The sequence below is a fragment of the Opisthocomus hoazin genome, chromosome 8 (assembly GCF_030867145.1).
Source record: "Opisthocomus hoazin isolate bOpiHoa1 chromosome 8, bOpiHoa1.hap1, whole genome shotgun sequence".
NCBI classification, from domain to species: Eukaryota; Metazoa; Chordata; class Aves; order Opisthocomiformes; family Opisthocomidae; genus Opisthocomus; species Opisthocomus hoazin.
This window is the reverse complement of record NC_134421.1, coordinates 74,743,622-74,770,520: the sequence shown is the minus strand read 5'-3', so window position 1 is coordinate 74,770,520 and position 26,899 is coordinate 74,743,622. Positions and strand designations below refer to the sequence as shown.

Below are 26,899 nucleotides of genomic sequence, written 5' to 3'. Positions count from 1 at the left end.
GTAGACTTTGAAGCTGTGCTTTAGCTGATCATTTTTGCTGATGGGTTTTGGGTCAAGATCCCCACTATCCACCAAGGCAAACCTGTGTCCGGTTAGAGAGCACCCCCAAAGTGAGCAGAGGTGAAGGAGTGAGCAGAGAGCCCACCAGCTTGCTGCCTGCCTGCGCGGAGAGCTGGCGTTTTCGGGGCTGGGTGTCTGATGAGTCCCCCCCTCTGAGCCTACGCTTTCTGTCTTGGATTTCTTTCTGGAGTAATTTGTTTTAATATTGAAAAGAAAGCACGTAACTTTTGAATGAGAGAGATCCACTGATTTTGCTTTGAGACTGTCTTTGTTACCATGAAAGCGGTGTAGGTAGGGGAGGTAGCTGTGGCTGAAGGATGCCGAGTGGAGGAGCAGCCACACGAGGCCTGTCTGGGTGGGAGTAACTGGAGGTGTTGTAGGAGCCCTCACGTGCACGTAGTCCTGGTGTAACCTAGCTGTGGCCCTGCCAACCAGGTGCAGGTGCTCCTGCGTTTGAGCTGCCGAGTTGTTGGCGTAGGACACCCCGAGGGCAGCTGCTGAGGAAGAGTCTGGCGCTGGGAGGCAGGTTCGGTCGAGGCAAGACCTGGGTAGAAGTTCTCGCCCCAGCGGCGTACGGCCTCTGAGGCAGGTGACTCTTCTGCAGCAGGGAGAGCATGGAGCACCTTTCCGAGGGACAGCCGGGCCCGTGCGAAGGGCTGGGAGAGGGTCCAGCCTCGGGATGTTCGCAGAGCTTCCCGCTGGAGAGCAAAGCGCTTCCCTGGCGAGCCAGCGTAGCACGGGAGCCGTCTGCTGTTCCTGCGCTGCGCGGCTGCTCGTGGGCTCCGTGGGGCTGCATCGCTGTCCAGGCAGAGCTCCGTACCGTGTCCTGAGGCCCGCGTCACTGCAGGCGCCTTCAGCGGGGTGATGGCTGCAGCTCTGGAGTGGAAGGCGTCGGTGTCCGCGCCTGGCTGACGGGAGGACTTCGTTTCCACCTGGCGTGCAGGCTCTCCATGTTGCGTGCAGGCTCTGGCTTCTCATCTCCTTCTCTGGAGATATTCAAGACCCGCCTGGTCCTGTGCAGCCTGCTGTAGGTGACCCTGCTTCGGCAGGAGGGTTGGACTAGATGACCCACAGAGGTCCCTTCCAACCCCTACTATTCTGTGATTCTGTGATCTCTCGTCAGTCAAGCAGCAAGAGGTGTTTAGCGAAGGCTTGTTCAGTGTGACCAGGATCAAAAGCCTCCCCAGGGCATTTTGCTGGAAGGTTATGAGGCTGGTGGACAAACCATTTTTTCAGTTCATCTGGGGCCCCATATGAGCCTGTCCTATTTTCTCTAGTTTCTTTAACTGCCACCTTGTCTCTCCCTTGGTTTTTTATTAATAAACCCAAGTGAAATCTGTTGTTGCGGTGAAAGGACTCTGCAACGTCTGCCAGATGGATCGTATGCAGGCAGTTTATTAATTTGATGGGGCATTTAAAATCAGCTTTTATAACTGCATTTTAATGTCATAACAAATAAAGTAGCTGTGCAGAGTGACAAGTCAGGCTGTTGTGGCATATACCGGGGGCTCCCGGACTCCAGAAATGCCTTGTGTTTTGCAGCTTGACCCGTCAGGGGCCTGTGAAGTTCATCAGATGATGGAGCTGGAGAGTCCCCCAGTCCTAGGAGTTAGGAAGACTGTAGGCTCCTTGTGCTGATGCTGGAGCTGCACCTTCCCAGGCCTGACGTTCCCCGGACCTGCACGGCACACTGGGTGGGCTGCTTCTGGAGAGAGGACAGTGCTAACGCGGGTCCACAAATGCTCCTGGGATCTGGGTGTCAAGAGCGTGGGTAACTGCGGCTGAGAATATGTCGTCTGATGGTGGGGTGGGTGCTCAGGCTCGCTAGGCTGCGTGCGTACCCTTGGGCAGTGCGCTTGGGTGTTGAACCTGAGCTGGGAGCTACCAGGGCTTGGACCAGAGGGGTGTGGGCAGCAGGGTGAGGGAGGTTCTCCTGCCCCTCTGCTCTGCCCTGGGGAGGCCCCATCTGCAGTGCTGGGTCCAGTGCTGGGCTCCCCAGTTCAAGAAAGATGAGGAGCTACTGGAGAGAGTCCAGCGCAGGGCTAGGAGGATGATGAGGGGACTGGAGCATCTCTCCTCTGAGGAGAGGCTGAGGGAGCTGGGCTTGTTCAGCCTGGAGAAGAGAAGGCTGCGAGGGGACCTTCGAAATGCCTCTAAATATCTGCAGGGTGGGGGTCAGAAGGCCGGGGCCAGACTCTTTGCAGTGGTGCCCAGCGCCAGGACAAGGGGCAATGGGCACAAACTGGAGCAGAGAAAGCTCCAGCTGAAGCCGAGGAAGAACTTCTTCCCTCTGAGGGTGACGGAGCCCTGGCCCAGGCTGCCCAGGGAGGCTGTGGAGTCTCCTTCTCTGGAGATATTCCAGCCCCGCCTGGCCGCGGTGCTGTGCAGCTGCTCTGGGTGACCCTGCTTGGGCAGGGGGTTGGGCTGGGTGACCCACAGAGGTCCCTTCCAACCCCGACCATTCTGTGATTCTGTGATTTAAAGCCATGTGAAACTTTACATTGCTTGGCTTGTTTTGACTACACCTCAGTAGAGACACAGACAAATTAACTGGAAAGGAGGAGAAACCTTTCCTAGTGTGGGAAAACAATAATGGGGAGAAACTTGGAGCCTGATAAGCTCTGGAGCTAAGTGAAGGTCACAGCACAATACTGCTGCTCAGGTGAGGGACTTGACCAAAAAGTGGGTCAGTTGCTGGTGATTTGTCAGAGCTCAGCAACAGTGTTTTACATCTGACATTGAGCAAAGCTGTGCTGGCGGCACGGTTCTGGCAGCTTCCCTGTTTCTGGGTCCCTGGTGTGCAGTGGCTCAGAGGTGAAAAACATGAAGGTGGAGAGGCTGTGGCAGCTCCGTGTTAGCTGCTCAAACAGATTCAGGCCTTTGTGTAACACCCAGGTTACGTGAGGGGTTGTACGGGACATGGAGTTGTTGCGCAGGTCGAGGCAACGTTTGCTTGTTTGCTGGGAAATTATTTTGGAGTAGAACTACCTAGAGGCTTGTGTATGACAGAAGAACCTGTTTCCTCTTGCCTTAACCTTGGAGGATGAGTATGTAGTGGTGGTGTTTCCATGATGTGACGTGCATCTAGTCTTGGAGTGAGGTGAGGGTACCTGTTCCATTTTTTTCATTTTGTAGCTTTCTGGAGTTTGTCTTTTCTTGTAACACGTTATCCAGGGACCAACTCTTCTGGGGTAGGATTGGATGTACAGACTGGAACAAGATCTTAGCAATGCAGTCAAGTGTACGGCTTCAACCATGCTTTGCAGCTGCATGTTGTAGTGTCCGGAGAAGGGCAACACAGCTGGTGAAGGGTCTGGAGCACAAGTCCATGGAGGGGCTGGAGCGTGGCCAGAGAAGGGCAGCCAGGCTGGGGAGGAGGCTGCAGAACAAGTCCCCTGAGGAGCGGCTGAGGGAGCTGGGGCTGCTCAGGCTGGAGAAGAGGAGGCTGAGGGGAGACCTTCTCGCTCTCTGCAGCTCCCTGACAGGAGGGGGCAGGGAGGGGGGGTTGGGCTCTGCTCCCCAGGACCCAGCGACAGGACGAGAGGCGATGGCCTCAGGCTGCGTCAGGGGAGGTTCAGGTTGGAGATTGGGGAAATTTCTTTGCTGAGAGAGTGGTCAGGGGTTGGCCCAGGCTGCCCAGGGCAGTGGGGGAGTCCCCATCCCTGGAGGGGTGTTTAAAAGACATGTAGAAGTCTGGGCTGCATCCCCAGCAGCGTGGGCACAGGGCGAGGGGGGGGATTCTGCCCCTCTGCCCCGCTCTGCTGAGACCCCCCGGGAGTCCTGTGTCCAGCTCGGAGCCCTCAGCACAGGACAGAGCTGGAGCTGTGGGAGCGGGGCCAGAGGAGGCCCCAGCCATGATGCGAGGGCTGGAACCCCTCTGCTGGGAGGAGAGGCTGGGAGAGCTGGGGCTGCTCAGCCTGGGGAGGAGAAGGCTGCGGGGAGACCTGAGAGCAGCTGCCAGGGCCTGGGGGGCTGCGAGAGAGCTGGAGAGGGGCTGGGACAAGGGCAGGGGGTGATGGGACAAGGGGGGATGGCTTTGGGCTGAGAGAGGGCAGATTTAGATCAGATCTATGGAAGGAATTCTTCCCCGTGAGGGTGGTGAGGCCCTGGCCCAGGCTGCCCAGAGGAGCTGTGGCTGCCCCCTCCCTGGCAGAGCTCAAGGCCAGGCTGGACGGGGCTGGGAGCAACCTGGGCTGGGGGAAGGGGTCCCAGCTCATGGCAGGGGGGTTGGAATGAGAGGGGGTCTGTAAGGTCCCTTCCAACCCAAACCATTCTATGGTAAGTGATGCTTAGGGACAAGATTTAGTGGTGGACTTGGCAGGGTTAGGTTAACAACTGGACTCAATGATCTTGAAGGTCTTTTCCAACCAAAATGCTGCTACTGTAGTCTTGGAGGCCCAGTAATCCTGCACGCCCGGGGATTTAGGAAGCTCTGAAGCCCTGCGGCACGCGGACGGCACGAGGGCCCCCGATGATCAGCTTCATGGGTTGCCGAGCACTGCCGATACGCCGCTTGGAGTCAGGTATCAGGTTTGAGAGAAACACCTGCGTCAGCCTTTCTTACCTCTGCCTTGAGGGCATCTTACATGGTCAGGGTGGGTCTGGGATGTCCTTTCCAGCAGAGTGGTCAGGGAAGGTCTGTGAAGCCCAGGTCTCTGGGGACCAGCGCACATCTTTGTGCTCCCAGTTGCAGAGACGCGGTGTGATGCCTCTGGCTTTGAGGTGTGCCCTGTCACAAGGTTTGGAAGTCTCTGGATTCAGATTGTGTATCTGTTCCCCAGATGGCTCCCTGATAGTCATATAAGCTCTTTTCAGTGGTGCCCAGTGACAGGACAAGGGGCAATGGGCACAAACTGAGGCACAGGAAGTTCCGTCTGAACATGAGGAAGAACTTCTTCCCTCTGAGGGTGACGGAGCCCTGGAACAGGCTGCCCAGGGAAGTTGTGGAGTCTCCTTCTCTGGAGATATTCAAGACCCACCTGGACAAGGTCCTGTGCAGCCTGCTGTAGGTGACCCTGCTTCGACAGGAGGGTTGGACTAGATGACCCACAGAGGTCTCTTCCAACCCCTACTATTCTGTGATTCTGTGATAAGCAGGATGGCTTTGTCCCTTGGTTGCAGCTCAAGACAGAAGACATGAATTTGAATTCTGATGGTTTTCTGCCCCTCAGGGGTCTGAAGCTAAATTACGCTGTTATCTGGGAATTTGGCCATGACAGCTCCCAAGGACACAGAAGCCCCATGGACACGGCGGTGGGTGAGATGCAGTGCCTGACGAGGCTGTTGGGGAGCTGCAGGGGTTCGGAATCGGAGGGGACACACCGGTGTCCTGTGCCTCGCAGTCCCCGGGTCAGCGAAGGACAGGGCACGTCTGAGCGGTGCCGGGGTGGCCCAGGGAGAGCTGTGGTGAACAGGTTGGTGTGGGAGCGTCGGGGAAGGTCACGGGGAGGGCCAGGCCTGTCCTCAAGCCCTGCCTGTGCCCGTTTGCGGAGGGGTGCTGGGAAGAGCCAGGTCCCTCTTGGCACTGCTGAGGAGTGGGGATTTGACAGCATCGTTGGAACAAGTGAGGAACCTTGGTGGGGAGTTCAGCGTGAGGGACCTCAGCAGAGCGGAGTGTGGGAGTCCGAAGGGAGGATGGGCAGAGCTATGGGCAGGGGTTGGTACAAGGAAGCCTGTGAAAAATGAAATTAAGGGTGTTACACACTGGGAAGTGGGGCCTGCAGAGTTTCCTTGGTGCCCCCTAAGTTGTGCTTTGTCTTCACGCGTTAGCTTGTCCCCAGCACAGCAGAGTCGGAGCTGGATGTCGTGGCTGCGTTCTGCAGTCGCTGTGCGTGTGTAGCCGGGGTTCCTTCAGCTTCTCCCCTTGTCAGGGGCTTCGCGGAGCTGCGAGTGAGGACAGCGGTCACGCGCGCTTGGCTGTGAAATCTCTGCTTGGTTTGGTTTTCCTGTGCTGGAATGGATGATGGGTGTAGCACGTTACCAACTTCTGAATCTGTGTCCCCAGCCCTGGGGTGACAAATGCAAAGAGCGCGAGTGGGACCTCCCGACGCGAGAGCTGGCCGGTGCATGGAACTGGTCAGCAGCTCTGGTACGCACTCACCTTGCGTCTTCGTCAGTGAACAGAGGTCATAAATTGGAGAAGGCTTCTGTTGTGAGTGTGGGGAGGTCCCCAGGGTGGGCTCCAACGGCTGCCGGCCAGGAGACCTTCACACACGGTTCATGGGTGACCGCACAGGTAGCCCCTGGGAGAAACCTTCCCAGGGCGTGTTCGCTGCAGCACGCTGGATCCCAGCCTGCCAGCTCTCGTCTCTCCTCGTAGGAGTGCCTGTAGGTGGAAACAACAGCCAAGACATTTCTGAAGACAGCGCTGACTGCAGAGGCCAGAGGGGTCCGAGGGCAGCCCGGGTCCAAGCTGAGTCCGTGCAGATGCAGGTGGCTGGGTCGTGCAGCTCCTCAAGCAGGACGTGGACTCGGAGCTCTGCGGGCTGGGCTGGCTGCCAGGCACGGTGCCATCCTCAGGACTCACCGCGGAGAACCCAGGAGGAGGAACGTGGCAGCGCATCCCTTTGATGGCAAAACCTCTGACGCTGAAGAGAGGTCCCATCTTCCTCGGAGCACGATGGGGACCATGCCTCACGAGCAAGCGCTGTGGGCACGGGGCCGGGGGCTGCTGCGTCCCCAGCACGTGCCAGAGGGACCCCCCCCACCAACAGAGCGGGACAGGGGAATGTCAGAACGGCAAAGTCTTGGGAGAAGGAACAGAGGAGGAGATTCTGCCTGAGCAGTGAGCGAGACGAGGGTTGGCCTGAGCCCAGCCTGGTGAATAAACGAGCAGCTTGGGTGCTAGGAGTGACATTTCTAATGGAGAAAAAATAACAAATCAAAGTGGGGCAAATCTGTGTCTGAGAGGCTGTGTAAGAAGGCAACTTCTGGGAGTACTCTGGAAAGGAACAGTCATGTATCAGTGTGTAGGGGATGCAAGAAAGAGAAAACTCATGGCCACTGTGGGTTGTTTTTTTTCTTTTTTGTTCATTTTTTTTCACTTTTGGTCTTGAAACGTGTGAAGCAAAGGAAAATGAGAGCTTCAAGAGGAACAGAGGTGGTAGGAACGAACTCAGGAGTTCTGCAGTCCCAGCTGCCTGTGATGTTGCTGGCCCGTGTGAACGTTGTGTCTTGGTAGCAGCGAGACTCCTGTCGGCTGGAGACCCGCTTTGTGCTGTGCGACAGAGAAGAGGCAGGAGCAGGTCCTGGAGCTGCAGGTTGTGGAGTCAAACAGTAGAACCGCTGGCAATGCAAATATGGGGTGCAAAGAGGTGGTCTTAAAGAGCTGATGCTGCTGAGCTGGTTCGGTACGTAGGCTTGAAGGGTTAAATGGGGTTGAAAAGAGTGGAAGGAACACAGGGGAAAAAGCGTAGACTTTGGTCTAGGCAGCTGCCCTGTCTTTGCAGCTGGCTGGGGTCCATGAGCATCATTTCAGTAGGGAACTTTCCACAAGACCTGAAGGATGCTCCAGTGGATCTAGGGAGAAGTTTGCAGGTGCCATGGAGTGTGTAGGAGGCAGCGTATAATGGTCAGAGAGACATGTTTGGAGGTGAGTACGGGCTGTGAGTGGGGAGGAGGAAAGTAGGGTCAGGTCCGTGGTAGAACAGCGTTTCCAGGTGGATTTGTGCCTCAAAGGGGAAGGTGGGAATATCTGCGTTTGGCAAGAGAGAGCCCTCGGGGGTCATTGAGAGAAAGCCAAGACGGTTTCAGCAGCTGCTGCAGGCTTTTCCTCCCGGGTCCTGCAGCAGCAGGTTGAAGGATCCTTGCAGGCAAACCCAGCTCAAGAATGAGGCAGTCACTCGGGCTTCTTTCTTCAGGCCGTGGAGCAAACGGCAGAGTAGCACGGCACTGGGAGGTGGCGGTGGGACTTGTCTGGCCGGGATCTGGGATGTAGCGTTGATCAGCTACGCTTTCCTACATGAAAGAGATTTTTTTCCCAGTATGTCTTGTGTGTTAATTCCTTCAAAGCGTATTTGAGCATTTCGTGAGCACATCCCAACGTGACTCGGTGTATGCCTCATTACCATGTTTATAGCTATTCAAATTACCAGCGACCTTCAGAGTTGATGGTTGTGTTTACGAGTCGCCCAGCTTGCATCAGTGATTTGTCGGCCCCAGCAGACCGGTTATTTCTCTTCTACTGTCAGCACCAGCTTTTTCTTGACTGCTGTGGTATTGCCTGCTTGGTCCGGGGCCCTGTGGGAGAGGAGGCTGTTGTGTGTGAGCTGGGCTCATGGGGAGTTCTGAGCTTGGTGCCACAGCAGAAGGTCCTGGCTTTGCAGAAGATGAAGCAGGCGCCTGGAGTGACTTGTCAGGAGAGACTGCTGAGACAACATCCACGTGTCGAGTCAGGTCCAGCTGAACCCAAGCTGCTGCTTTGTGCTGTCCTTTCAGTGTGCCGGGCATGAACTGCTGGAGCTTCAGAGCTCCTTGGCAGCCCTCTGCCCCTCTCCCTGCCAGCCCAAAGCTCACACTCTCTGTACCTCATTTCTGAGGAAGCTGGTGTTGATATAGCACAAAAAGTTTGAATGAGGTGAGTGAGGCTGAGCTACCTACTTTCTTCATCTCAACCTTCGCTGGTAGGACCAGGCTTCAGCCATCCCAGCTCCCTGAGAGCAGTGGGATAGTCCATGGCAAGGTGGACGTACCCTCAGTGGAGGCAGATCAGGTCAGGGAACATTCAAACAAACTGGACACAGGGAGTCCATGGGTTTGAAGAAATGCACCCGTGAGTGCTGAGGGAGCTGGCTGATGGCTTTGCCAGGCCACTCTCCGTCATCTTTCAAAGGTCGTGGTGGTCAGGAGAGGTTCCTTATGACTGGAAGAAAGCGAATGTCACTGCTGCCTTCAGGAGGGTCAAGGAGGAGAGTGTGGGGAACGCCAGGCTGGTCGGTCCCATCGTGATCCCTGGGAAGATGAGGGAGGGACTAACCCTGGAAAACATTTCCAAACACGTGAAGGACAAGATGGTGATTGGGAGTAGCCAGCCTGGATTTGCTGATCACCTTCTCCAGTGAGGTGACTGGCTTGTTGGGTGAGGGGAGGGCAGTGGGCAGTGTTTGTCTTGACTTGAGCAAGGTTTTTGAGCTGTCGTGTGTAACATCCTCAGAGGCAAACTGGCGAAATGTGGACAACTTTAAATTTTTCTTTTCATTAGAAAAGACTTGGTTTGCTGTTACCTTAAAATCTGTGTTCAGCTTGATGCCAAACCAGCTGAAACTTCAGTCCCTCCAGTCCTCAAGAAGCAGCAAATCTGAAAAAGCAGGACCGTGTGGCTGGAGAGCCAAGCATAACAATGCCAGAACAGAAGGCTCTGGGGAGCTGGATGAGCTCTTCTTCACGAAGGGCTGGTTTTTGGAAGCTGGAAATACAAAGTACTAGAAAAGGGAAAATCTTCAGTGGGAGGCGTTGGCAGAGCTTCTAAAGCATAGCCGAGAGCGGTGGGAAATAAGGTATGGGAGCTGGGTCTGTTCCAGATTGTGACAACACCACAGCCTCTGGAGAGCGGGAGCGTTTGCGTCTCAAGAAAGGATCTAGAGAAGAGACTGAAGTGAGTCTGCTGTTTGGCTTGTGAGTCAGGCCTGCCTGTTTGTTTTTTCCCTTGCTTCTGTAGGACTAAAGCCCAGATACGGGCGATCGTGAGGTTCCTCTGCTTTGGAGAGTTTGCTTTGGCTGGCACGGAGCAACGCTTCGTTTATTAATAACTCTGTGTGGATTTAGCAGCGATGACACACGGGCACTGCGGTGATGGGTGCAGGGATGAATCCGACGGTGCTGTCTCTGGAGCCTTAGGAGGGAGCTGGAGCGGCAAGGCAGCGGCGCGTGGCAGAGAGCGGAGGTGTGCGTGCCCGCTGCCAGCGGGACCACGGCCCGTGGCGGGGTGAGGTGTGCTGCCCTGCTGCACACGCCTTTGCGGAGCTGAAAGGCCTGTCAATCTGCTGACTGGTGTTGCGTTCCCACCACTGGTTCTTGTCTGCCCTACCGGGAAAGGACAGTTTCCCTTCCACCCTGCGTGTCGCTCGGGGCGGGTGGTGAACCCAGGAGCGAGTTCCCAGAGGTGCTGCCCTCCGTGATCGTACCAAGAGCACAAGGGCTCCGGCGTGGTCGGGGCTGCTCCTGGTTTGGATCAAGACAGGAAAAGAGGAAAGAAACCATTTTCCTGAGAGGTCTTTGACTTGGAAGGCACCTCTGTGCTGGTGGAGAGCTGCCCACCCGGTGATTTCTGTGGAGGGTGCCAGCTGGGGTGGAAAGCAGTGCGCTAACAGGATGCTGGAAGCTGTGCAGAATCCTTGCGCCGTGGAGATGAGCGGCAGCTGCCGTCTGTGTGGCTCTGACCCTGCCCAGCCGTGGAATGCTCGCGTAGCCTGGTGGTACGAACGGGTTATTGTTAAAGAGTAGATCTCCAGAACTGTTCCTACTGGGGATCGAAGATCCGGTTGCGGGGGGTCGTGTCGTACCAGTGGTCTCATCTGCTCAGTGGTTTCTCGTGCTTGGCACTGAATAACGGCCGTTCCTTCTGCCTGGCCGCCTGGCAGCCTTCGGAGGGCGAGACAGCAAGGTTTCCCCGTGCGTGCGGTTGCCTCCTCGCTGTCGTCCTGTTGCCAAAGGGCCTGCTCGATAATCAGCCCCAGGAGGCTGCTCGTCTCTTACGGGGGCCTGCCCGATGGTTGAGGGAGCATCCAGCAGCCTCCAAGGTCACTGCCTTTGTGCTGGGTCAGGTCCTGAGACTGCGCTGCAAACCTGCGGTGGCTGCCTCTGGGACAGGCGGCTCTCATTTTAACCACCAAAGCCACTTGAGCACATTTCAGATCCTAGGCAAGCTGGAAATGAAGATGAAGCTTCTGCTGTCGGAGCCACAAGGTGAAGTAGGAGAAACAGCCATAGGAAAAAAGCATAAGATAGGATGATGCAAATTTAAAATAGACCTGACGTCGGCCTTTTCCTTCACCTGTTGTCCAGGGATTTGTTGAGGAGCTTAAGAATTCAGTTCAGTGGCCCCTCTCTGTGCTGGGGGGCTTCATGGGGGCTCCTGACGTTTCAAAGCAGGTCCCAAGAAACCCCACATCTCTGTGCTAGTCAGGGGCATCTCTTGGTGTGGTGGGCTTGTCTGTAAGAACTTGTTCTCCAGATCATGCTGAGGGAATACTTCTGAGATCGTTTGAGATCTCGCTCTGACAGCAGGGGCCCAGGATGCTGACTCTTCTGTTTGTTTTTTGTCTGGCTGTCAAATGAATTGCCATTACGAATGTGACACTGCAGTGTTTCCAAAGGATGTATCAAAAGCTTACTGCTTTTGGGTGACGTGCAGCAGTTTCTCTTGATCTAGAGCATTTTATAGACTACATCTAACACATTGATTCACAGTCTGTTCCAGAGACCACTGTGTTACAAAGAGTTAGGAAAGCGTGAGCCACAGCACCTGAAACCACGTGTAACTGCTCTGCTTCCCCGCTTGCTTGGATCGGGACGGGGCAGTTCAGTGGCATTTCAAGGGCTTGAATTCAAGAGGTGCACATTGGTAATTTTCTGGATAAAATAGGGGTCATAACTGGGCACTGTGGATATCATACATAAAAGAACATCTGGAAAGATTGGTAATGAATCTGGCTCCCTTTTCCTCTCTTGCGTTGTGCGCATTTTGGTTCCCTTGGGTGCTCTGGCAATGACAGTCGTTTTCTCCGTGGCTGTAGGAAATGTAATGGTCACATCTGATGCAGTTTTAAATGTCCCAAAACAATCCGGGTTTTTCTTGCAGAGCCTGCTGGCATAAGGTGTGGGGGATCCAGTTGCAGGGAGCTAGGAGATGGCAGCTGACATCAGACATACGTTTGCTGGCAGTGGTTTTCACAGCAGAAGCTTCGAACCGTGTTTTGTACACATGGTTCTCAAACTGTGCTGGCTTGTCTGCTTGGGCCCCAGTTGGTTCTTCAGGTGCAGTAAGGTGCTGGGTTTGTCTGGAGCTCTTCAGTAGTTTCTATCCTGGCTACCCGAAAGCCGTCCTTTTCAGCCGGTGGTTGGCGAGGAGTTCAAGCTGGTAGCTCCTTGGTTTAATGAGGACGCTCCTGATGTGGTTCTCCGTTAAAACCTCCTTGACTCTGAATCATTTAATCTTCAGAGCACATTTCAAGATTTCCTTTCTGTTTCTCTACGCTTTGAGCAGGTAAAAACAAGGCTTAATGGGTTGGGAGAATTTTGCTGTGACAGTGAAGTACCTTTGTGGTTGCTGGGTCGTTTCGAGTGAAACAGCTCTTGGTTTTTTGAACACAGCCAGTCAGGACACCCCAGTTCTTGTCGCCTTGGCCAATTTCTTTTCCTCTCTGTGAGATCTCGGTTGCTCGGAGGTGTCAGAAGCTACAGGAGGTACCATGTTTCCAGGAAATGGTTTTACCAAAGCCCATGTTATGTCTCGGATCCCCATTAACAATCCTTCTTATAAAGATGTATTCTGCCAGTTAGCTGATTCATTTTTGCAGCACATGGCTGCCTGAAGGACACAGTCTACACTGTCTGTCTTCTGGATGTGTGAAAGAAGCTTTTGAAGGCTCCTTGAGGTGCTTTCTTCCTCCAGGCCATGCCTGACCCCAGACCAGTTTGCTGTGATCTGCCCTGCCATATTCCCACTGCGTGAACGCTACACGATGGTCCTGAGGGCAGCCAGGCTGGAAAGGGGGCTGGAGAACAAGTCCCCTGAGGAGTGGCTGAGGGAGCTGGGGCCGCTCAGGCTGGAGAAGAGGAGGCTGAGGGGAGACCTTCTCGCTCTCTGCAGCTCCCTGACAGGAGGGGGCAGGGAGGGGGGGTTGGGCTCTGCTCCCCAGGACCCCGTGACAGGACGAGAGGCGATGGCCTCAGGCTGCGTCAGGGGAGGTTCAGGTTGGAGACTGGGGAAAATTTCTTTGCTGAGAGAGTGGTCAGGGGTTGGGACAGGCTGCCCAGGGCAGTGGGGGAGTCCCCATCCCTGGAAGGGTTCAGACACCGTGTGGCTGTGGCACTTGGGGAAGTGGTTTAGCAGGCGTGGTGGGGTTGGGGTGATGGCTGGACTTGATGATCTCGGAGGTCTTTTCCAACCTGGGATTCTGTGATTCTATGATTCTGGCTTCCCCTTCTTCTGGGAGCCCTGCTCATTCTCACGTACCTGTTTCTTTCTTCCCCCAGTGCTGAGTATTGGTGAAGGTGGCTTTTGGGAAGGAACCGTGAAAGGAAGAACTGGCTGGTTCCCGGCAGAATGTGTTGAAGAGGTGCAGATGCGACAGTATGACCCACGGCAAGGTAAGTGCTTTCTTAGATCCGAGTGTCTCAGCAGACACACTGAACAGCGCTGGAAATTCAGAAGTGTTCATTGTAAACTTCTAGCAGTCTCCAAGTTTGCCCGTTCCTTGCAATGGGTGATGGACGCATCTGAAGGGTTGTGTTGCTCAAGGTGTTGGCTGGTGTTACTGGGTGCGTCAGCGTCCAGCAGCAGACACGCTGATCCGCGGTGAGTGGGTGGTACTGTCGTGAGGAGAGCAGTAACCGGTCCCTTTCACGGAGGTTGCTGCAGTGGCACGGTCTTGTGCAGGTGACAGTGGGTGATGGAGCAAGAGAGTGTGACTGCTGACCTGAACCTCCAACCCCACATTGCATCGTAGGGGACCTCAAAAGGAAACGGTAGATGAATCCTGAGGAATTCACATGGGTTTGTTATAGTCCAACAAAAAATACTAAAAATGGCTGTGACTCGGCGCTGGCACTCCTGAGCCTCCTTCTCCAGCACCAGGCACCAACAAGCAGGTGGCTGCTGCTCTGGAGGTGACCAGTGTCAGGAGGAGCTGCGGGTCGCATGTGCCCAGCAGTACGGTGTCCCTGGAGGTGACCAGTGTCAGGAGGAGCTGCGGGTCGCATGTGCCCAGCAGTACGGTGTCCCTGGAGGTGACCAGTGTCAGGAGGAGCTGCGGGTCGCATGTGCCCAACAGTACGGTGTTCCTGGAGGACAGCAGTGTCAGGAGGAGCTGCGGGTCGCATGTGCCCAGCAGTATCGTGTTCCTGGAGGTCAGCAGTGTCAGGAGGAGCTGCGGGTCGCATGTGCCCAGCAGAACGGTGTCCCTGGAGGACAGCAGTGTCAGGAGGAGCTGCGGGTCACATGTGCCCAGCAGAACGGTGTTCCTGGAGGACAGCAGTGTCAGGAGGAGCTGCGGGTCGCATGTGCCCAGCAGAACGGTGTCCCTGGAGGACAGCAGTGTCAGGAGGAGCTGCGGGTCGCATGTGCCCAGCAGAACGGTGTCCCTGGAGGTCGCCATGATGTGGTGGGTATCCTGCTGTTGGGGGGTATCACCACAGCTTCCCCCCGGTCGGGGACAGCTGCCCGTGCAGCGTCCCCTTCCCAGGGCCGGGTGGGAAGCACTGCTGGCAAGCCTGGACTTGTCCCAGTGTAAAGCAGCTGAAGAGAACATCTGGAATTTTTTTTCGATGTAGTTATTGCGCAGTGCGGTTGTTACGAGAGGGTCGAAGTCATCGTGGTTTGGCAGATTCAGTGGAGGGCACTTTGCAAATTGAATGAGCTTTAAAATGCAGACAGCTGGATTCTGGTAAGCGTTAAACCGTGGCTGCAGAGTTGTAGAAGAGAAAGCAAAACCAGTAAAACACAGTTCCCTGCTTTGCACCACAACTAGTTCTCTTCAGTTTCTGGAAGCCCGAACCCCCCCTTGCAGAGTCTTTTCTTTGCTCTGATCCTGGTCCTTCCGGAGAGTTTTGAACGTGTGTGTCTGCACCCTCGGGCATCTCCTGACCAGGATGCTTGGAGCCCCTCACTCTGTGTGTGCTCGGCAGAGCGCGTGGCCAGTCGCGTGGGCTCTGGGACACTTGTCCTCAGTCCCTGTGGATGAGGTGTGAGGGGCCTTCGGGACCTGGCCGTGGCCGTGGAGGGTGTGGTGGCAGTGGATCTCCGTCAGCAGCACTGCCCAGCAGCAAAGCTTTTCTCCCACCGCCTCCGAACTCGTTCTGCTGTTAGCCCGCCAGTCTGCAGCTCCAGCTTGTGTTCCAGTGCTCGTTTACGTTCCTCCTTCAAACTATCTTTGTGCTTCACCTCGCTGCGCGGGCCACCCCTGCCTTTGCACTCTGCTGCCGGAGCGCGGTGGCGTGGGCTCAGCTGGACTCGGGGCCCGTTAGAAGTGAAGCAAAGGTGGGAAACGCTTGATGACAGAGAAGGCTTGAATGGGATATTCCTCCTTTTTCAGGGGTGATGGGGACTGATGAGTTGGGACTTCCACGGAGAAGGTTCCACCTTCCTCCCTCTTGTGCTGCTTGGGAGCTGTGCTCTGGAGCCCTTTCAGCGTGCAGGGGCCATTTGCCCTGTCCGTTTGGGATGCTAAAGAGGAACGAGAATGGCCTGGTGGGTGGGGTTCATAAGCCTTTCTTGTATTGAGGAGTAGGAAGTTCCGTCTGAACATGAGGAAGAACTTCTTCCCTCTGAGGGTGACGGAGCCCTGGCCCAGGCTGCCCAGGGAGTCTGTGGAGTCTCCTTCTCTGGAGATATTCCAACCCCGGCTGGACGCGGTGCTGTGCCCCCTGCTCTGGGTGACCCTGCTTCAGCAGGAGGGTTGGACTAGATGACCCACAGAGGGCCCTGCCAACCCCTGCCATGCTGTGATTCTGTGTTTGCTGGATGCTTTCTTGGAGAGTGTTACATGTTTGGGTTAGATGGAAGCTGTGTAGCGAAATGTGGAAAACAGATGGTGCTGAGACACTGAAGCTGGGGCAGAGGGATGAGCATGTTCCTCCAGTTGTCCGTGCTGTTGAGTTGTTGGCGTGTCCCCAGGCGTGGTTTTGGCTTTTGCCAGTTTTTACTTTTGCAGACAAAGCTCGGGCACGGTTTGCAGGAGCAGATTGTTTCCAGAAGGTAGTTTGGATAAGGCCATGGTGTTTGTGCACAGAATAAATGTTAGCTGTATGGACACGGTGTTGCTCTGCCACTTTTCATCAAGATCAAAGAAACAGAAGTTCTGTCTTCTGAGTACAGCCTATCCGCTGACTGCGCTGTGCGCTGGTGGAAAGGTTTGTCCGGACTATACCTTGTTGGGGAGCAAAGCCACCTCAGTCTTGCGGACATCTCCAGCTGTGTTTATCGACCGAGGAGAGCAGCAGGGTTGCATGGCAGATACCTGACTAGACTTGTTGGAACAGATTGAAGATGACTGAGACAAGGATGAGAGCAGCTCAGGAAATTCATTGTGGTCGTCATTGAAATTCACAGCGCGCAACTTTCAGGGTTGACATTTTGGAGGTGGCGTTAGGATGTTCCTGTAAGCTGCATGTGTTTTCATGCTTTGAGGGAAAAGGCAATGAGCTGCATATTGATCTGCCTAAATGAGCCAAGCTCTTCTCTAAGGGTGCCTCGGGGTCAGCACTTCCTTCGAAGGTCCCAGTCTGTAGACTCTGCAGTGCTTGTTGGCCCGGAGGGAAGATGTCCTGTTGCCCACCTCTGTTACAGGCCCCAAGGCAGAAACTGAAGTTCCCAGTGGGGGTCTCCTTAGATATCTCCTGTCTGTGGAACTGAAATCCTTTGAGGACTAAACAGAGTTTATTTGGCAAAGAACACAAACTTTCTGTATGTTTTTAATTTATTTCTTCTGGTCCTACTGAGTTGGAGATCTCTGGTTTCGCCCGTCTTCCTGTAGACATGATCCTTCTTGTACCACCCTGACGTCCCAAGAGGAGATCTAAGTTCTAGTTATCAATCCCATCACTTCATTACATACTTCTATTCCTGCCTGCACCTCCTCTAACACCACACCCTGTATCCTACTTAAAGTGGTGTGAGATATCTGTCGGATTCAGGGAATTAATTGTTTTGTGCCTTCCGTGTGGTTGAAACGGGCCTCGTCTTTGTGCCGATACAGGATCAAGCGCATCAGGTGGACCTCCCAGCTGTTGGTAGTCTGAGATCTGTGGGTGTAAGAACCTGCGTGCAGACACCAGCTGCTCGAATGTCCCTGTCTCTGGATCCATTATGAGATGAGGGAGTGTAGACCTGCCCTCGGGCAGTGGGAGTGCCTCCCCTCGGGTCTCCAGCTGCAGCTGTGACTGCAAAGGGTTGTCTGTGTCTCCCTGAGCAGAGGCACTGGTGGAGCTTCGGACCGGAGGGACCATGCTCCCATTCCTGCCTGTCCAGCAGCCGCTTGGAGCTTCATTCACACTTGCTGAGGTGCTGCAGAGTGTCACCAGGGAATGTGACAGGTACCATGGGTGGGCAGCACTTGTTCAGGTACCTGAGAGACTGAAGATCTATCTCCAAGTGGTGTAGGAAGATGGTCCTTCACAGTGTGGATGCATGTAGGGCTCTTGACTAACAAGAAACAGAAAAAGAGGTGGTTTGTCAGTGACCGTTTCTCAGCGTGTCCCGCCCATACGTATGTCTGCTTCCCATTCTCCTTCCTCTCCTCCTCGGCATGTCCCCAAGGACCATGTAGTTCAGGGTTTGGAGAGCACCATGTCACTGGGCGTGGGCTTGCTGTCATGTACCATTGACAAGGGGAGGAGGCACAGGCTCCTATAGCTCATGCTAGGGCTCAGGGCCTTTGTGTGGAGTGGAGATGCCCCAGGCACACGCGGGAGGCACACTGGGGAGGAACAACCCCATGCACCAGTACAGACTGGAGAGCGGCTCTGCGGAGAGGGACCTGGGTGTCCTGGGGGCTGACAGGCTGACCATGAGCCAGCAGTGTGCCCTGGCTGCCAAGAAGGTCAGTGGTCTCCTGAGGTGCATTAAAAGGAGTGTGGGCAGCAGGGCGAGGGAGGTTCTCCTTCCCCTCTGCTCTGCCGTGATGAGGCCTCATCTGGAGTGCTGTGTCCAGTGCTGGGCTCCCCAGTTCCAGAAAGATGAGGAGCTGCTGGACAGAGTCCAGCGCAGGGCTGCGAGGATGAGGAGGGGACTGGAGCATCTCCCCTACGAGGAGAGGCTGAGGGAGCTGGGCTTGTTCAGCCTGGAGAAGAGAAGGCTGAGAGGGGACCTTCGAAATGCCTCTAAATATCTGCAGGGTGGGGGTCAGGAGGACGGGGCCAGACTCTTTGCAGTGGTGCCCAGCGACAGGACAAGGGGCAACGGGCACAAACTGGAGCAGAGGAAGCTCCAGCTGAACCCGAGGAAGAACTTCTTCCCTCTGAGGGTGCCGGAGCCCTGGCCCAGGCTGCCCAGGGAGGCTGTGGAGTCTCCTTCTCTGGAGATATTCCAGCCCCGGCTGGACGCGGTGCTGTGCCCCCTGCTCTGGGTGACCCTGCTTGGGCAGGGGCTGGCACTGGGGGATCCCCAGGGGTCCCTTCCAACCCCTGCCACGCTGGAATTCTGGGTGGTGGTTCCCAGTGCTGGTAACTCACCTGCTCTTCAGCTACTGAAACCTTCAGAGAAGGAGCGCTTGGTGAAGGGGCTCTGCCCAAACATCTGGTCCCTCAGAAATCGAAGTGGCTTCAAACCAAGAAGCCAGGGGGGCCGGCTGGGATAGCCTGCTATCTGCACTGCTGCTTTTAGCACAAGAGGCGGAAAATCAGACAGACCCTGACATGTCCTTGCCTAAAGGAACACCAGAGAGGCGACGGGTGGACAGGGGAAAGCAGCAGCAAAGCAGGCAGCCTGCGCTGAGGAGGGGCTGTCTTCTCTGCCGAAGCGGTTGGTGGTGGCCGGTAAGGTAGGGCTGAGGTGCAACGGCCAGCTCAGGAGAGCAGAGGGGCAGGAGCCAAGCCCCGTGACTCGGTTGGTCCAGCGGCTGTGACGGGCGAGAGCAGGCCAGAGCAGCACGTCTGGGCTCGAAGGAGAGGTTGAGGTGACGGTGAAGCTGAGGGTGGGAGGTGTGTGTGGTGCATGGACTGTGCAGAAACAGAGATGGGACAAACCCCTGCAGCTTTACGTTGCTTTGGAAAATGATAGTTTGAGATATCCTGGTAATAAGAACAGAGTCTAGATTTTTATATTTAGCAAAGAAGACAAATGTGGTGAAGTAAATGGAATTGACTATCGTCAGTGACTTAAAACAGAGCTGAGTTTTGAGTGAATATTTAAAGTCAAAGCTGCAAAAACCTGCCCTAACGTATTCCTGGCAAAAGAGAAGTCTCGCTGGTAGGGAATCCAAATGCGACTGTCCCTAGGCCTCTAGGAATAAGCAAAGAACAAAGACTAGGATTCACCTGCAGAAAAAAATACGTCTCAGGAGGTTCTGAAATCAGAAGTGTGGTGTGCAACTTGCCAAAAACTCAGCTGAGCTGTGACCTTGAGAATGCTAAGAGGAGCAGTGGTAGATTCTTCAGCTGTACAAATAAAAGAGTAAGGAAGGAGGATGTAGAGCTATTAAGCAAGCAGAATGAGATAAGATCAAAGCTAATTAGATAAAGGTCCAAATCTACCAGAACAGCTCCCTGTCGAAAGGGGCAGGAGGTTGAATGGAGAGGCTGTGGCAGGACTGATGCTGCCAGCTGCAGAGAGCAATATCGGGGCCCTGAGGACACCAATACGTCTGAATGTCCCTGGCCAGCTTCACCTGGGGTCTCCTCCCACACTGCTGGTCCCAGGAGCTCTGTTCAAGCTGTGGCTTTCAGTCCCTGCCTGAACCGTGGTGGAGGAGTCCTGGTCTCCGGTTCAGTCACAGTCGTGCTCGTGGCTGGCCATGGACCCTCTTGATCCAGACCTTGACCCATGGACTGATTTCCCAACTTGGCCTCAAGCCTGACTCATCGCTGTGGACCTGCCCAGCGGTCCTTAGACCTGGCCTTAATCCCCGACCTGGAGGTTGGCTGCCTGGCTTGTCTTGAGACCTGCCCCACCACCGGGACACCGCCCTGGGAGCTGGGCTCCTGGTTGGACGTGGCCACCACCTCCGGGTCTGTCCGGCTGGCCTGGCTTGAGTCGTGGCCAGCACAACCACTGCCCTGTGGGCTGTGGGGTCTCTGGGGTCCCGGCCCACCTCCCTTGGGGCAGCCCTGCCCTCACAGCCCCCGACCAACAAATCCCACCAGCGTTCTGAAGAACATTAGCAAAGACTTCAGTGAGGTAACGGTGACCCTTGGTCGTGGGGGAACCCCCGGGCAACCCCAGTTAAGGTGCTCTGAGTTCACTGGTACAAAAGTGTCTAAAACAGATTTAGAAGGAAGGGAGAGATGGGGGAGGATGGAGAAGGGGTAGGACGGAAGGGTGTTCACCCAGGAATGTTTGTGTGCTGAAGGAGACTGACTGTGTTAGCTAAGGAGATGCCACTGTTCCAGCTTGCTTGGATTTCAGGGCTGTGTCACAGGGGTAATTATTGGTAAAGCTGGAGGAAGTGTGGGGGAGCACTGGAAATTTGTCATCAGTCACTAGCTGATTAACGATTTCACCTATTAAACGCTTTCGCTAATAGCTGTGGCCAAAAGCAAACGGAGATGTGCTGCCAACGTTTCCTTGTGACGTCTTACGAGGCGAGAGTGGTTCACTTCCAGAGCTGGGTGAGCTGGCCTAACGGAGCAGGAGAAAATGCAGAATTCACACTTCACAGAAAACCTTCCTGGTAGTCACACGCTGACATTTGGCGTCTTGGAAGAGGGAGAGGAGGCACAGTAGTGGTTCAGGAGGTGACCGTAGCATCGTGTGTTGCAGACGAGGCAGGCGTGAGCCCGGGATGTCTCGTACAAGGAATTTCCACACGTGGGAGACGCTGTTGCTGCGGCACGGGCAGCTCCTGACGTCTGATCTGGAACTGGTTCTGATCACTGTCCACAGGAAACTGGATTCGCATTGGTCTTGTTCTCCTGGTGGGCACACGCTTGCTGCTGGGAGCTGTGCTGCTCTCGTGAGAGAAATTCAAAACGTGGGCAGCGTTGGAGTGCTCGGTGAGGAACCGAAGCCTCAGTGGTGGGATACCTTCTTGGACAGGAACTCGGTAACAGCTCGTCGGGCTGGGACTCTGTACACGTGAAGCTTGCACACACAAATCTCAGTAATGTCCTCACGGACTATTTGTGATATGGAATTAAACATAAGTATTAATTTTTCAGGACCTTGTTTGTCAGTTGTTGGACAACTCTCTGCTGAAGCTGGCACTGGAACGGCTGTGCCTCCGCTTAGAACACAAGTAATGATTGCTTTGGTTAATTACAGAGTTGACGACATTAAGCTGAGTGGTGCGGTCGACACGCCTGAGGGACAGGATGGCATCCAGAGGGACCTGGACAGTCTGGAGGGGTGGGACCATGCCAACCTCATGAGGTTCAACAAGCCCAAAGGCAGGGTCCTGCACACGGGTCGGGGCAACCCCCGCTGTCAATACAGGCTGGGGGTGAAGGGATGGGGAGCAGCCCCAAAGAGAAGGACTTGGGGGTGCTGGGGGATGAGAAGCTGGACACGACCCGGCAGCGTGCGCTGGCAGCCCCGAAGGCCAACGGTGCCCTGGGCTGCATCCCCAGCAGCGTGGGCACAGGGACAGGGAGGGGATTCTGCCCCTCTGCCCCACTCTGCTGAGACCCCCCCGGGAGTCCTGTGTCCAGCTCGGAGCCCTCAGCACAGGACAGAGCTGGAGCTGTGGGAGCGGGGCCAGAGGAGGCCCCAGCCATGATGCGAGGGCTGGAACCCCTCTGCTGGGAGGAGAGGCTGGGAGAGCTGGGGCTGCTCAGCGTGGGGAGGAGAAGGACAAGGGGAGACCTGAGAGCAGCTGCCAGGGCCTGGAGGGGCTGCGAGAGAGCTGGAGAGGGGCTGGGACAAGGGCAGGGGGTGATGGGACAAGGGGGTCTTTAGGCTGAAAGAGGGGAGATTTCGAATAGATCTAAGGAAGAAATGTTTTAGGGTGGTGAAACCCTCTTCTAGGTTGCCCAGCAAGGTGGTGGATGCCCCATCCCTGGGAACATTCAAGGCCAGGTTGGATGGGGCTCTGAGCACCCTGATCCAGTTGAAGATGTCCCTGCTTGCTGCAGGGGGGTTGGGCTAGATGGCTTCTAAAGGTCCCTTCCAACCCAGAGCATTCTGTGAGTCTGTGATTCTGTAGTCCTGAGTCTGTGGTCCAGGGAAATGTTGTGAGAAGGACCTGCAGCTTTGGTTAAAAGTGCAGAGGAGTGTTTGGTAGCTGTAGTTAAGACAAAAGAGCTGTTTGGGGTTGGTTGCAGGCACTGTAAAATGTGTGTTTACTTATTATACTTTGACTTGTGGCAGTGCTTTGGTAGAGGCAGCGTCCAGTTCGGGCTCATTTCACCCTGAGCTGATGTCGCTCTCTCTCCCCTGACCCTCACTCCCTTGCGTTTTTCAAAATCCCCTTTTGCGGCAGATCCTGACTGTTGCTCCCACCTGATTCTGGTGGTGGATCAGACCTCCCCTGCCGTACCGCGCTCGCGGATCCCTCGGGAAGCGACACCCAGAAACTAAAGGACAAGTTCGGGTGTGTGAAGCAGAACGTGCCAAATGCTTCGATGCACGCGTGCGAGCAGCCTGTTGTCACAGCAGCTCCTCCGTGGGCTGGAGAAGGTAGGAGAACGGAGCATAAGCTCCTCCGCGCACTGCGAGTCAGGAACCCAGCCTTGGTAGCAACCCAAGACTGCTGGGCACCACCTTGCTGCTGTTTGCCTCTCTCAGGTTGTGTTCTTTGGAGAGAAGCTGCACCCTCCTCCAGGACACGTTCTGTGCTGTTTGTCTGCTTCCACCTGCAGACCTGCCTTTGAGGAGACAAGCGTAGGGAAGCTCTTTGCAAACTTGGTGAGGCTGCGTCTGAAGGGGTGGCCTGAAGAGCACCTGCAGAGCTGCGGGGTCTGGGTCCTCCTCTGGCTGCTCGGGGCCGTGCGGCTGCCGCGTCCCCGCGGAGCAGCCGAGCCCCGGGGTGCTCGGCAGTGCCCGGTTCAGACGGGCACAAACTGAGGCACAGGAAGCTCCAGCTGAAGCCGAGGAAGAACTTCTTCCCTCTGAGGGTGACGGAGCCCTGGCCCAGGCTGCCCAGGGAGGCTGTGGAGTCTCCTTCTCTGGAGATATTCCAGCCCCGCCTGGACAAGGTCCTGTGCAGCCTGCTCTGGGTGACCCTGCTTGGGCAGGGCGGTTGGACTGGGTGACCCACAGAGGTCCCTTCCAACCCCTACTATTCTGTGATTCTGAGATATTCCAGCCCCGCCTGGACGTGGTGCTGTGCAGCCTGCTCTGGGTGACCCTGCTTTGGCAGGGGGTTGGACTGGGTGACCCACAGAGGTCCCTTCCAACCCCTACTATTCTGTGATTCTGTGATTCTGTGGGTGCGGGGCCGGGAGCTGGGCGTGCTGCAGGTACGCCAGCTCCCCGGGTTGGGTGCTGGAGGGACGGGCAGGGCTTCGGCCCCGGGAGACGCCAGCGCCGCCGGGAAGGTGCCGATGGTGGCTGCGCTGGGGGCTGTGCAGCACGCGGCGTGGGGGCGGCTGATCCTGCGTGTGCAGCACAGAATCACAGAATCACAGAATCACAGAATAGTAGGGGTTGGCAGGGCCCTCTGTGGGTCATCTGGTCCAACCCCACTGCCGAAGCAGGGTCACCCAGAGCAGGCTGCACAGGACCTTGTCCAGGCGGGTCTTGAATATCTCCAGAGAAGGAGACTCCACAACCTCCCTGGGCAGCCTGGGCCAGGGCTCCGTCACCCTCAGAGGGAAGAAGTTCTTCCTCATGTTCAGACGGAACTTCCTGTGCCTCAGTTTGTGCCCATTGCCCCTTGTCCTGTCACTGGGCACCATTGAAAAGAGCTTGGCCCCATCCTCCTGACACCCACCCTGCAGATATTTGTAGGTGAGTAGCTGCTTGCTTGGAGCTTTTCCTCTTTGCCTTGCTTGGGTTCCTTGGTGAAGGACACGGAGTCAGCGGTGTCTGGGGAACGGTCTGATTCGCGTGCAGAGCCTCTCCGTACTGCTCCTTGTCTGCCCGTTTGTTTGTGGTGGGATTTCCCGTTGCTCTCCATCACCGTGGCATCTAAACTGCTGACACGTGAAACCGCGTGAACCGCGTTCCTCGTGGACTCAGTCTTTGACATTTCTTCTTTTTCTGAGAAAAGAAGAATAAGGGTGGAACGCACCCTTTGTGTGACAGGGGTGTGTGCAGTTACTTCCTCGGTACCTGTGAGTAGCAGTGGACGTGGTGGAAGTGTCACCACTTCTTTCTGTTGAGGAGAGGCTTTCTGAAGAAGGAATTAGGAGCTTGAACCACCTCTGCTCACCAAATGAGCTTCTTGTGTAAGAAATGTTTTGAAATTGGGATAACAATTGGTGGGTACTTCAGATTAGTGCAGGACCCCCAGTGAGCGCAGGTTGCTGGGTGGGCCTGTCCCCTCCCTGCCTCTCGGGTGGGCACCGTACGAGCTGGAGGAGTGGACGGTGTGACAGCGGGGTGCGAACGAAGCGGCTCGCGGCGCTGTTCCCGAGTCATCCGTGCCTGTGTTGTGTAAGGGTCAGAAGTGTTTTCCAGCCTGGCACGTCAGCCGTCACCGCTGAGGGAGATGAATCACAGAATCACAGAATAGTAGGGGTTGGAAGGGACCTCTGTGGGTCATCTAGTCCAATCCCCCTGCCGAAGCAGGGTCACCCAGAGCAGGCTGCACAGGATCTTGTCCAGGCGGGTCTTGAATATCTCCAGAGAAGGAGACTCCACAGCCTCCCTGGGCAGCCTGTTCCAGGGCTCCGTCACCCTCAGAGGGGAGAAGTTCCTCCTCATGTTCAGATGGAACTTCCTGTGCCTCAGTTTGTGCCCATTGCCCCTTGTCCTGTCACTGGGCACCACTGAAAAGAGCTTGGCCCCATCCTCCTGACACCCACCCTGCAGATATTTGTAGGCATTTATAAGGTCCCCTCGCAGCCTTCTCTTCTTCAGGCTGAACAAGCCCAGTTCCCTCAACCTCTCCTCGTAGGGGAGATGCTCCAGTCCCCTCACCATCCTCGTAGCCCTCTGCTGGACTCTCTCCGGTAGCTCTTCATCTAGTGCTGGTGAAGATGCTTGTCGCTGGTGGACTGAACCCAGAGCCCAGCCCGCGCCTGCCTTGGCCGCAGAGCCCGGCGCGCTCGGGCCGGAGGCTGGAGGAGGCCTTGGCTGCTGCTTGTGGTAGAGGGCGCTGTTGTTCCTCACTCCCCTCCGGCGCCGGCCGCGGGGGACGCAAAGGCGGAGGCTGCAGAGGAGGAGGAGAGCTGGGGAGGGTTGTGGTACCTTTGTGAAATACAGCTCTCTAATTCCCTGCGGTGAATCGATCGTCGCCCTTCTGGAGGTCTGCACCAGCCTTTCACAGAATCACAGCATGGTCGGGGTTGGAAGGGACCTCTGGGGATCCCCCAGCCCAACCCCCTGCCCAAGCAGGGTCACCCAGAGCAGGGGGCACAGCACCGCGTCCAGCCGGGGCTGGAATATCTCCAGAGAAGGAGACTCCACAACCTCCCTGGGCAGCCTGGGCCAGGGCTCCGGCACCCTCAGAGGGAAGAAGTTCTTCCTCGGGTTCAGACGGAACTTCCTCGGCTCCAGTTTGTGCCCGTTGCCCCTTGTCCTGTCGCTGGACACCACTGAAAAGAGCTTGGCCCCATCCTCCTGACCCCCACCCTGCAGATATTTATAAGCATTTATTAGGTCCCCTCACAGCCTTGTCTTCTTCAGGCTGAACAAGCCCAGCTCCCTCAGCCTCTCCTCGTAGGGCAGATGCTCCAGTCCCCTCCTCATCCTCGTAGCCCTCCGCTGGACTCTCTCCAGTAGCTCTTCATCTTTCTTGAACTGGGGAGCCCAGAACTGGACACAGTACTCCAGATGAGGCCTCACCAGGGCAGTGTAGAGGGGGTCGGCTTTTTTTGTTATGGTACTCATTTCATAACTTTATCTCTGTGTGTCCTGCCTATGAAGGGACAAGTTGTCCGTTCCACCCTCTCCTTTGTTTTCATGGTATGTCAAGGAGTCTGCTTCGACTGACGGCGGTCCTCCTCTGGAGAACTCTATGCTGAAGCGAGACCGGGGTGGTATGGAGCTAACTGGGGGTATGGCCTCATCCACGGGGACGCTGGGTGGACACTGGATGGTGTGTAGAGCAACGGTGTGGAGTTGTGGTCCTGCAGCTGAGACGCTGTTGGTGTCCCCTGTGGCCATTGGTATGGGTCGGGTCTTGTTGGTTGTAGGGGTTCACGTGTAGCACCCATACACCTTGTTGTAATGTAGCAATCATTGCTTTTGACAAATACCTTGCTTTTTGAAGAAAGACTGCACTAGGAGAGGAAGTACAGACAGCAGGGAACGAAGAAATGCCGTCAGCTAAGCTTCTGAGGGCTGGGAAGGAGAGGCCCTGCCTGAGCAGCGCGCCGGGTCTGAACGCTGCGGCTTTCCTGAGCAGGATTGTCGAGAGTCCCTGCGTGGGGGGACGGAGCTCCTGAGGAGGCATCTGCCCCGGAGCAGCGAGCTGGAGTGGCACGAGCCCGGCCCCGGGAGCTGCAGCACCGTCCCGAGAGCCCCTCCGAGAAGGTGGGTCCCCCTCCCACTGTTCCAGCTCTGCGCCGTGGCACTGCAGAGCGATCAGCGAGAAGACGGACGTGCGCGCGCTCCGCTGCAGTCGCGCTGGGGATGGGGTCTGCGCCTCGGCGCGGGGCGATGAGCGCCCGCGCGTGTGCTGGCGGCGAGCTCGGAGGCGGCTGTCGCGGGGGAATCGTGTGACGGCGCGGCTGCCAGCAGCGCGAGTGCTGCAGGCTGCCCGGCCGTGACTCTGCGCTTCACCGTCTGAACCCGAGGAAGAACTTCTTCCCTCTGAGGGTGACGGAGCCCTGGCCCAGGCTGCCCAGGGAGGCTGTGGAGTCTCCTTCTCTGGAGATATTCAAGACCCGCCTGGACAAGGTCCTGTGCAGCCTGCTGTAGGTG

The 26,899-nt window shown here is 56.1% G+C and overlaps 1 protein-coding gene across 1 annotated transcript in view; it reads left to right on the top strand.

Annotated features, from left to right (window-relative positions):
• SHANK3 (SH3 and multiple ankyrin repeat domains 3) overlaps window positions 1-26,899 on the top strand; it is a 386,587-nt gene that overhangs the window by 221,459 nt on the left and 138,229 nt on the right. The window contains exon 14 of the mRNA XM_075428667.1: window positions 13,255-13,368. Coding sequence (XP_075284782.1) covers window positions 13,255-13,368 — 114 coding nt within the window. The remainder of the gene's footprint in view (window positions 1-13,254; window positions 13,369-26,899) is intronic.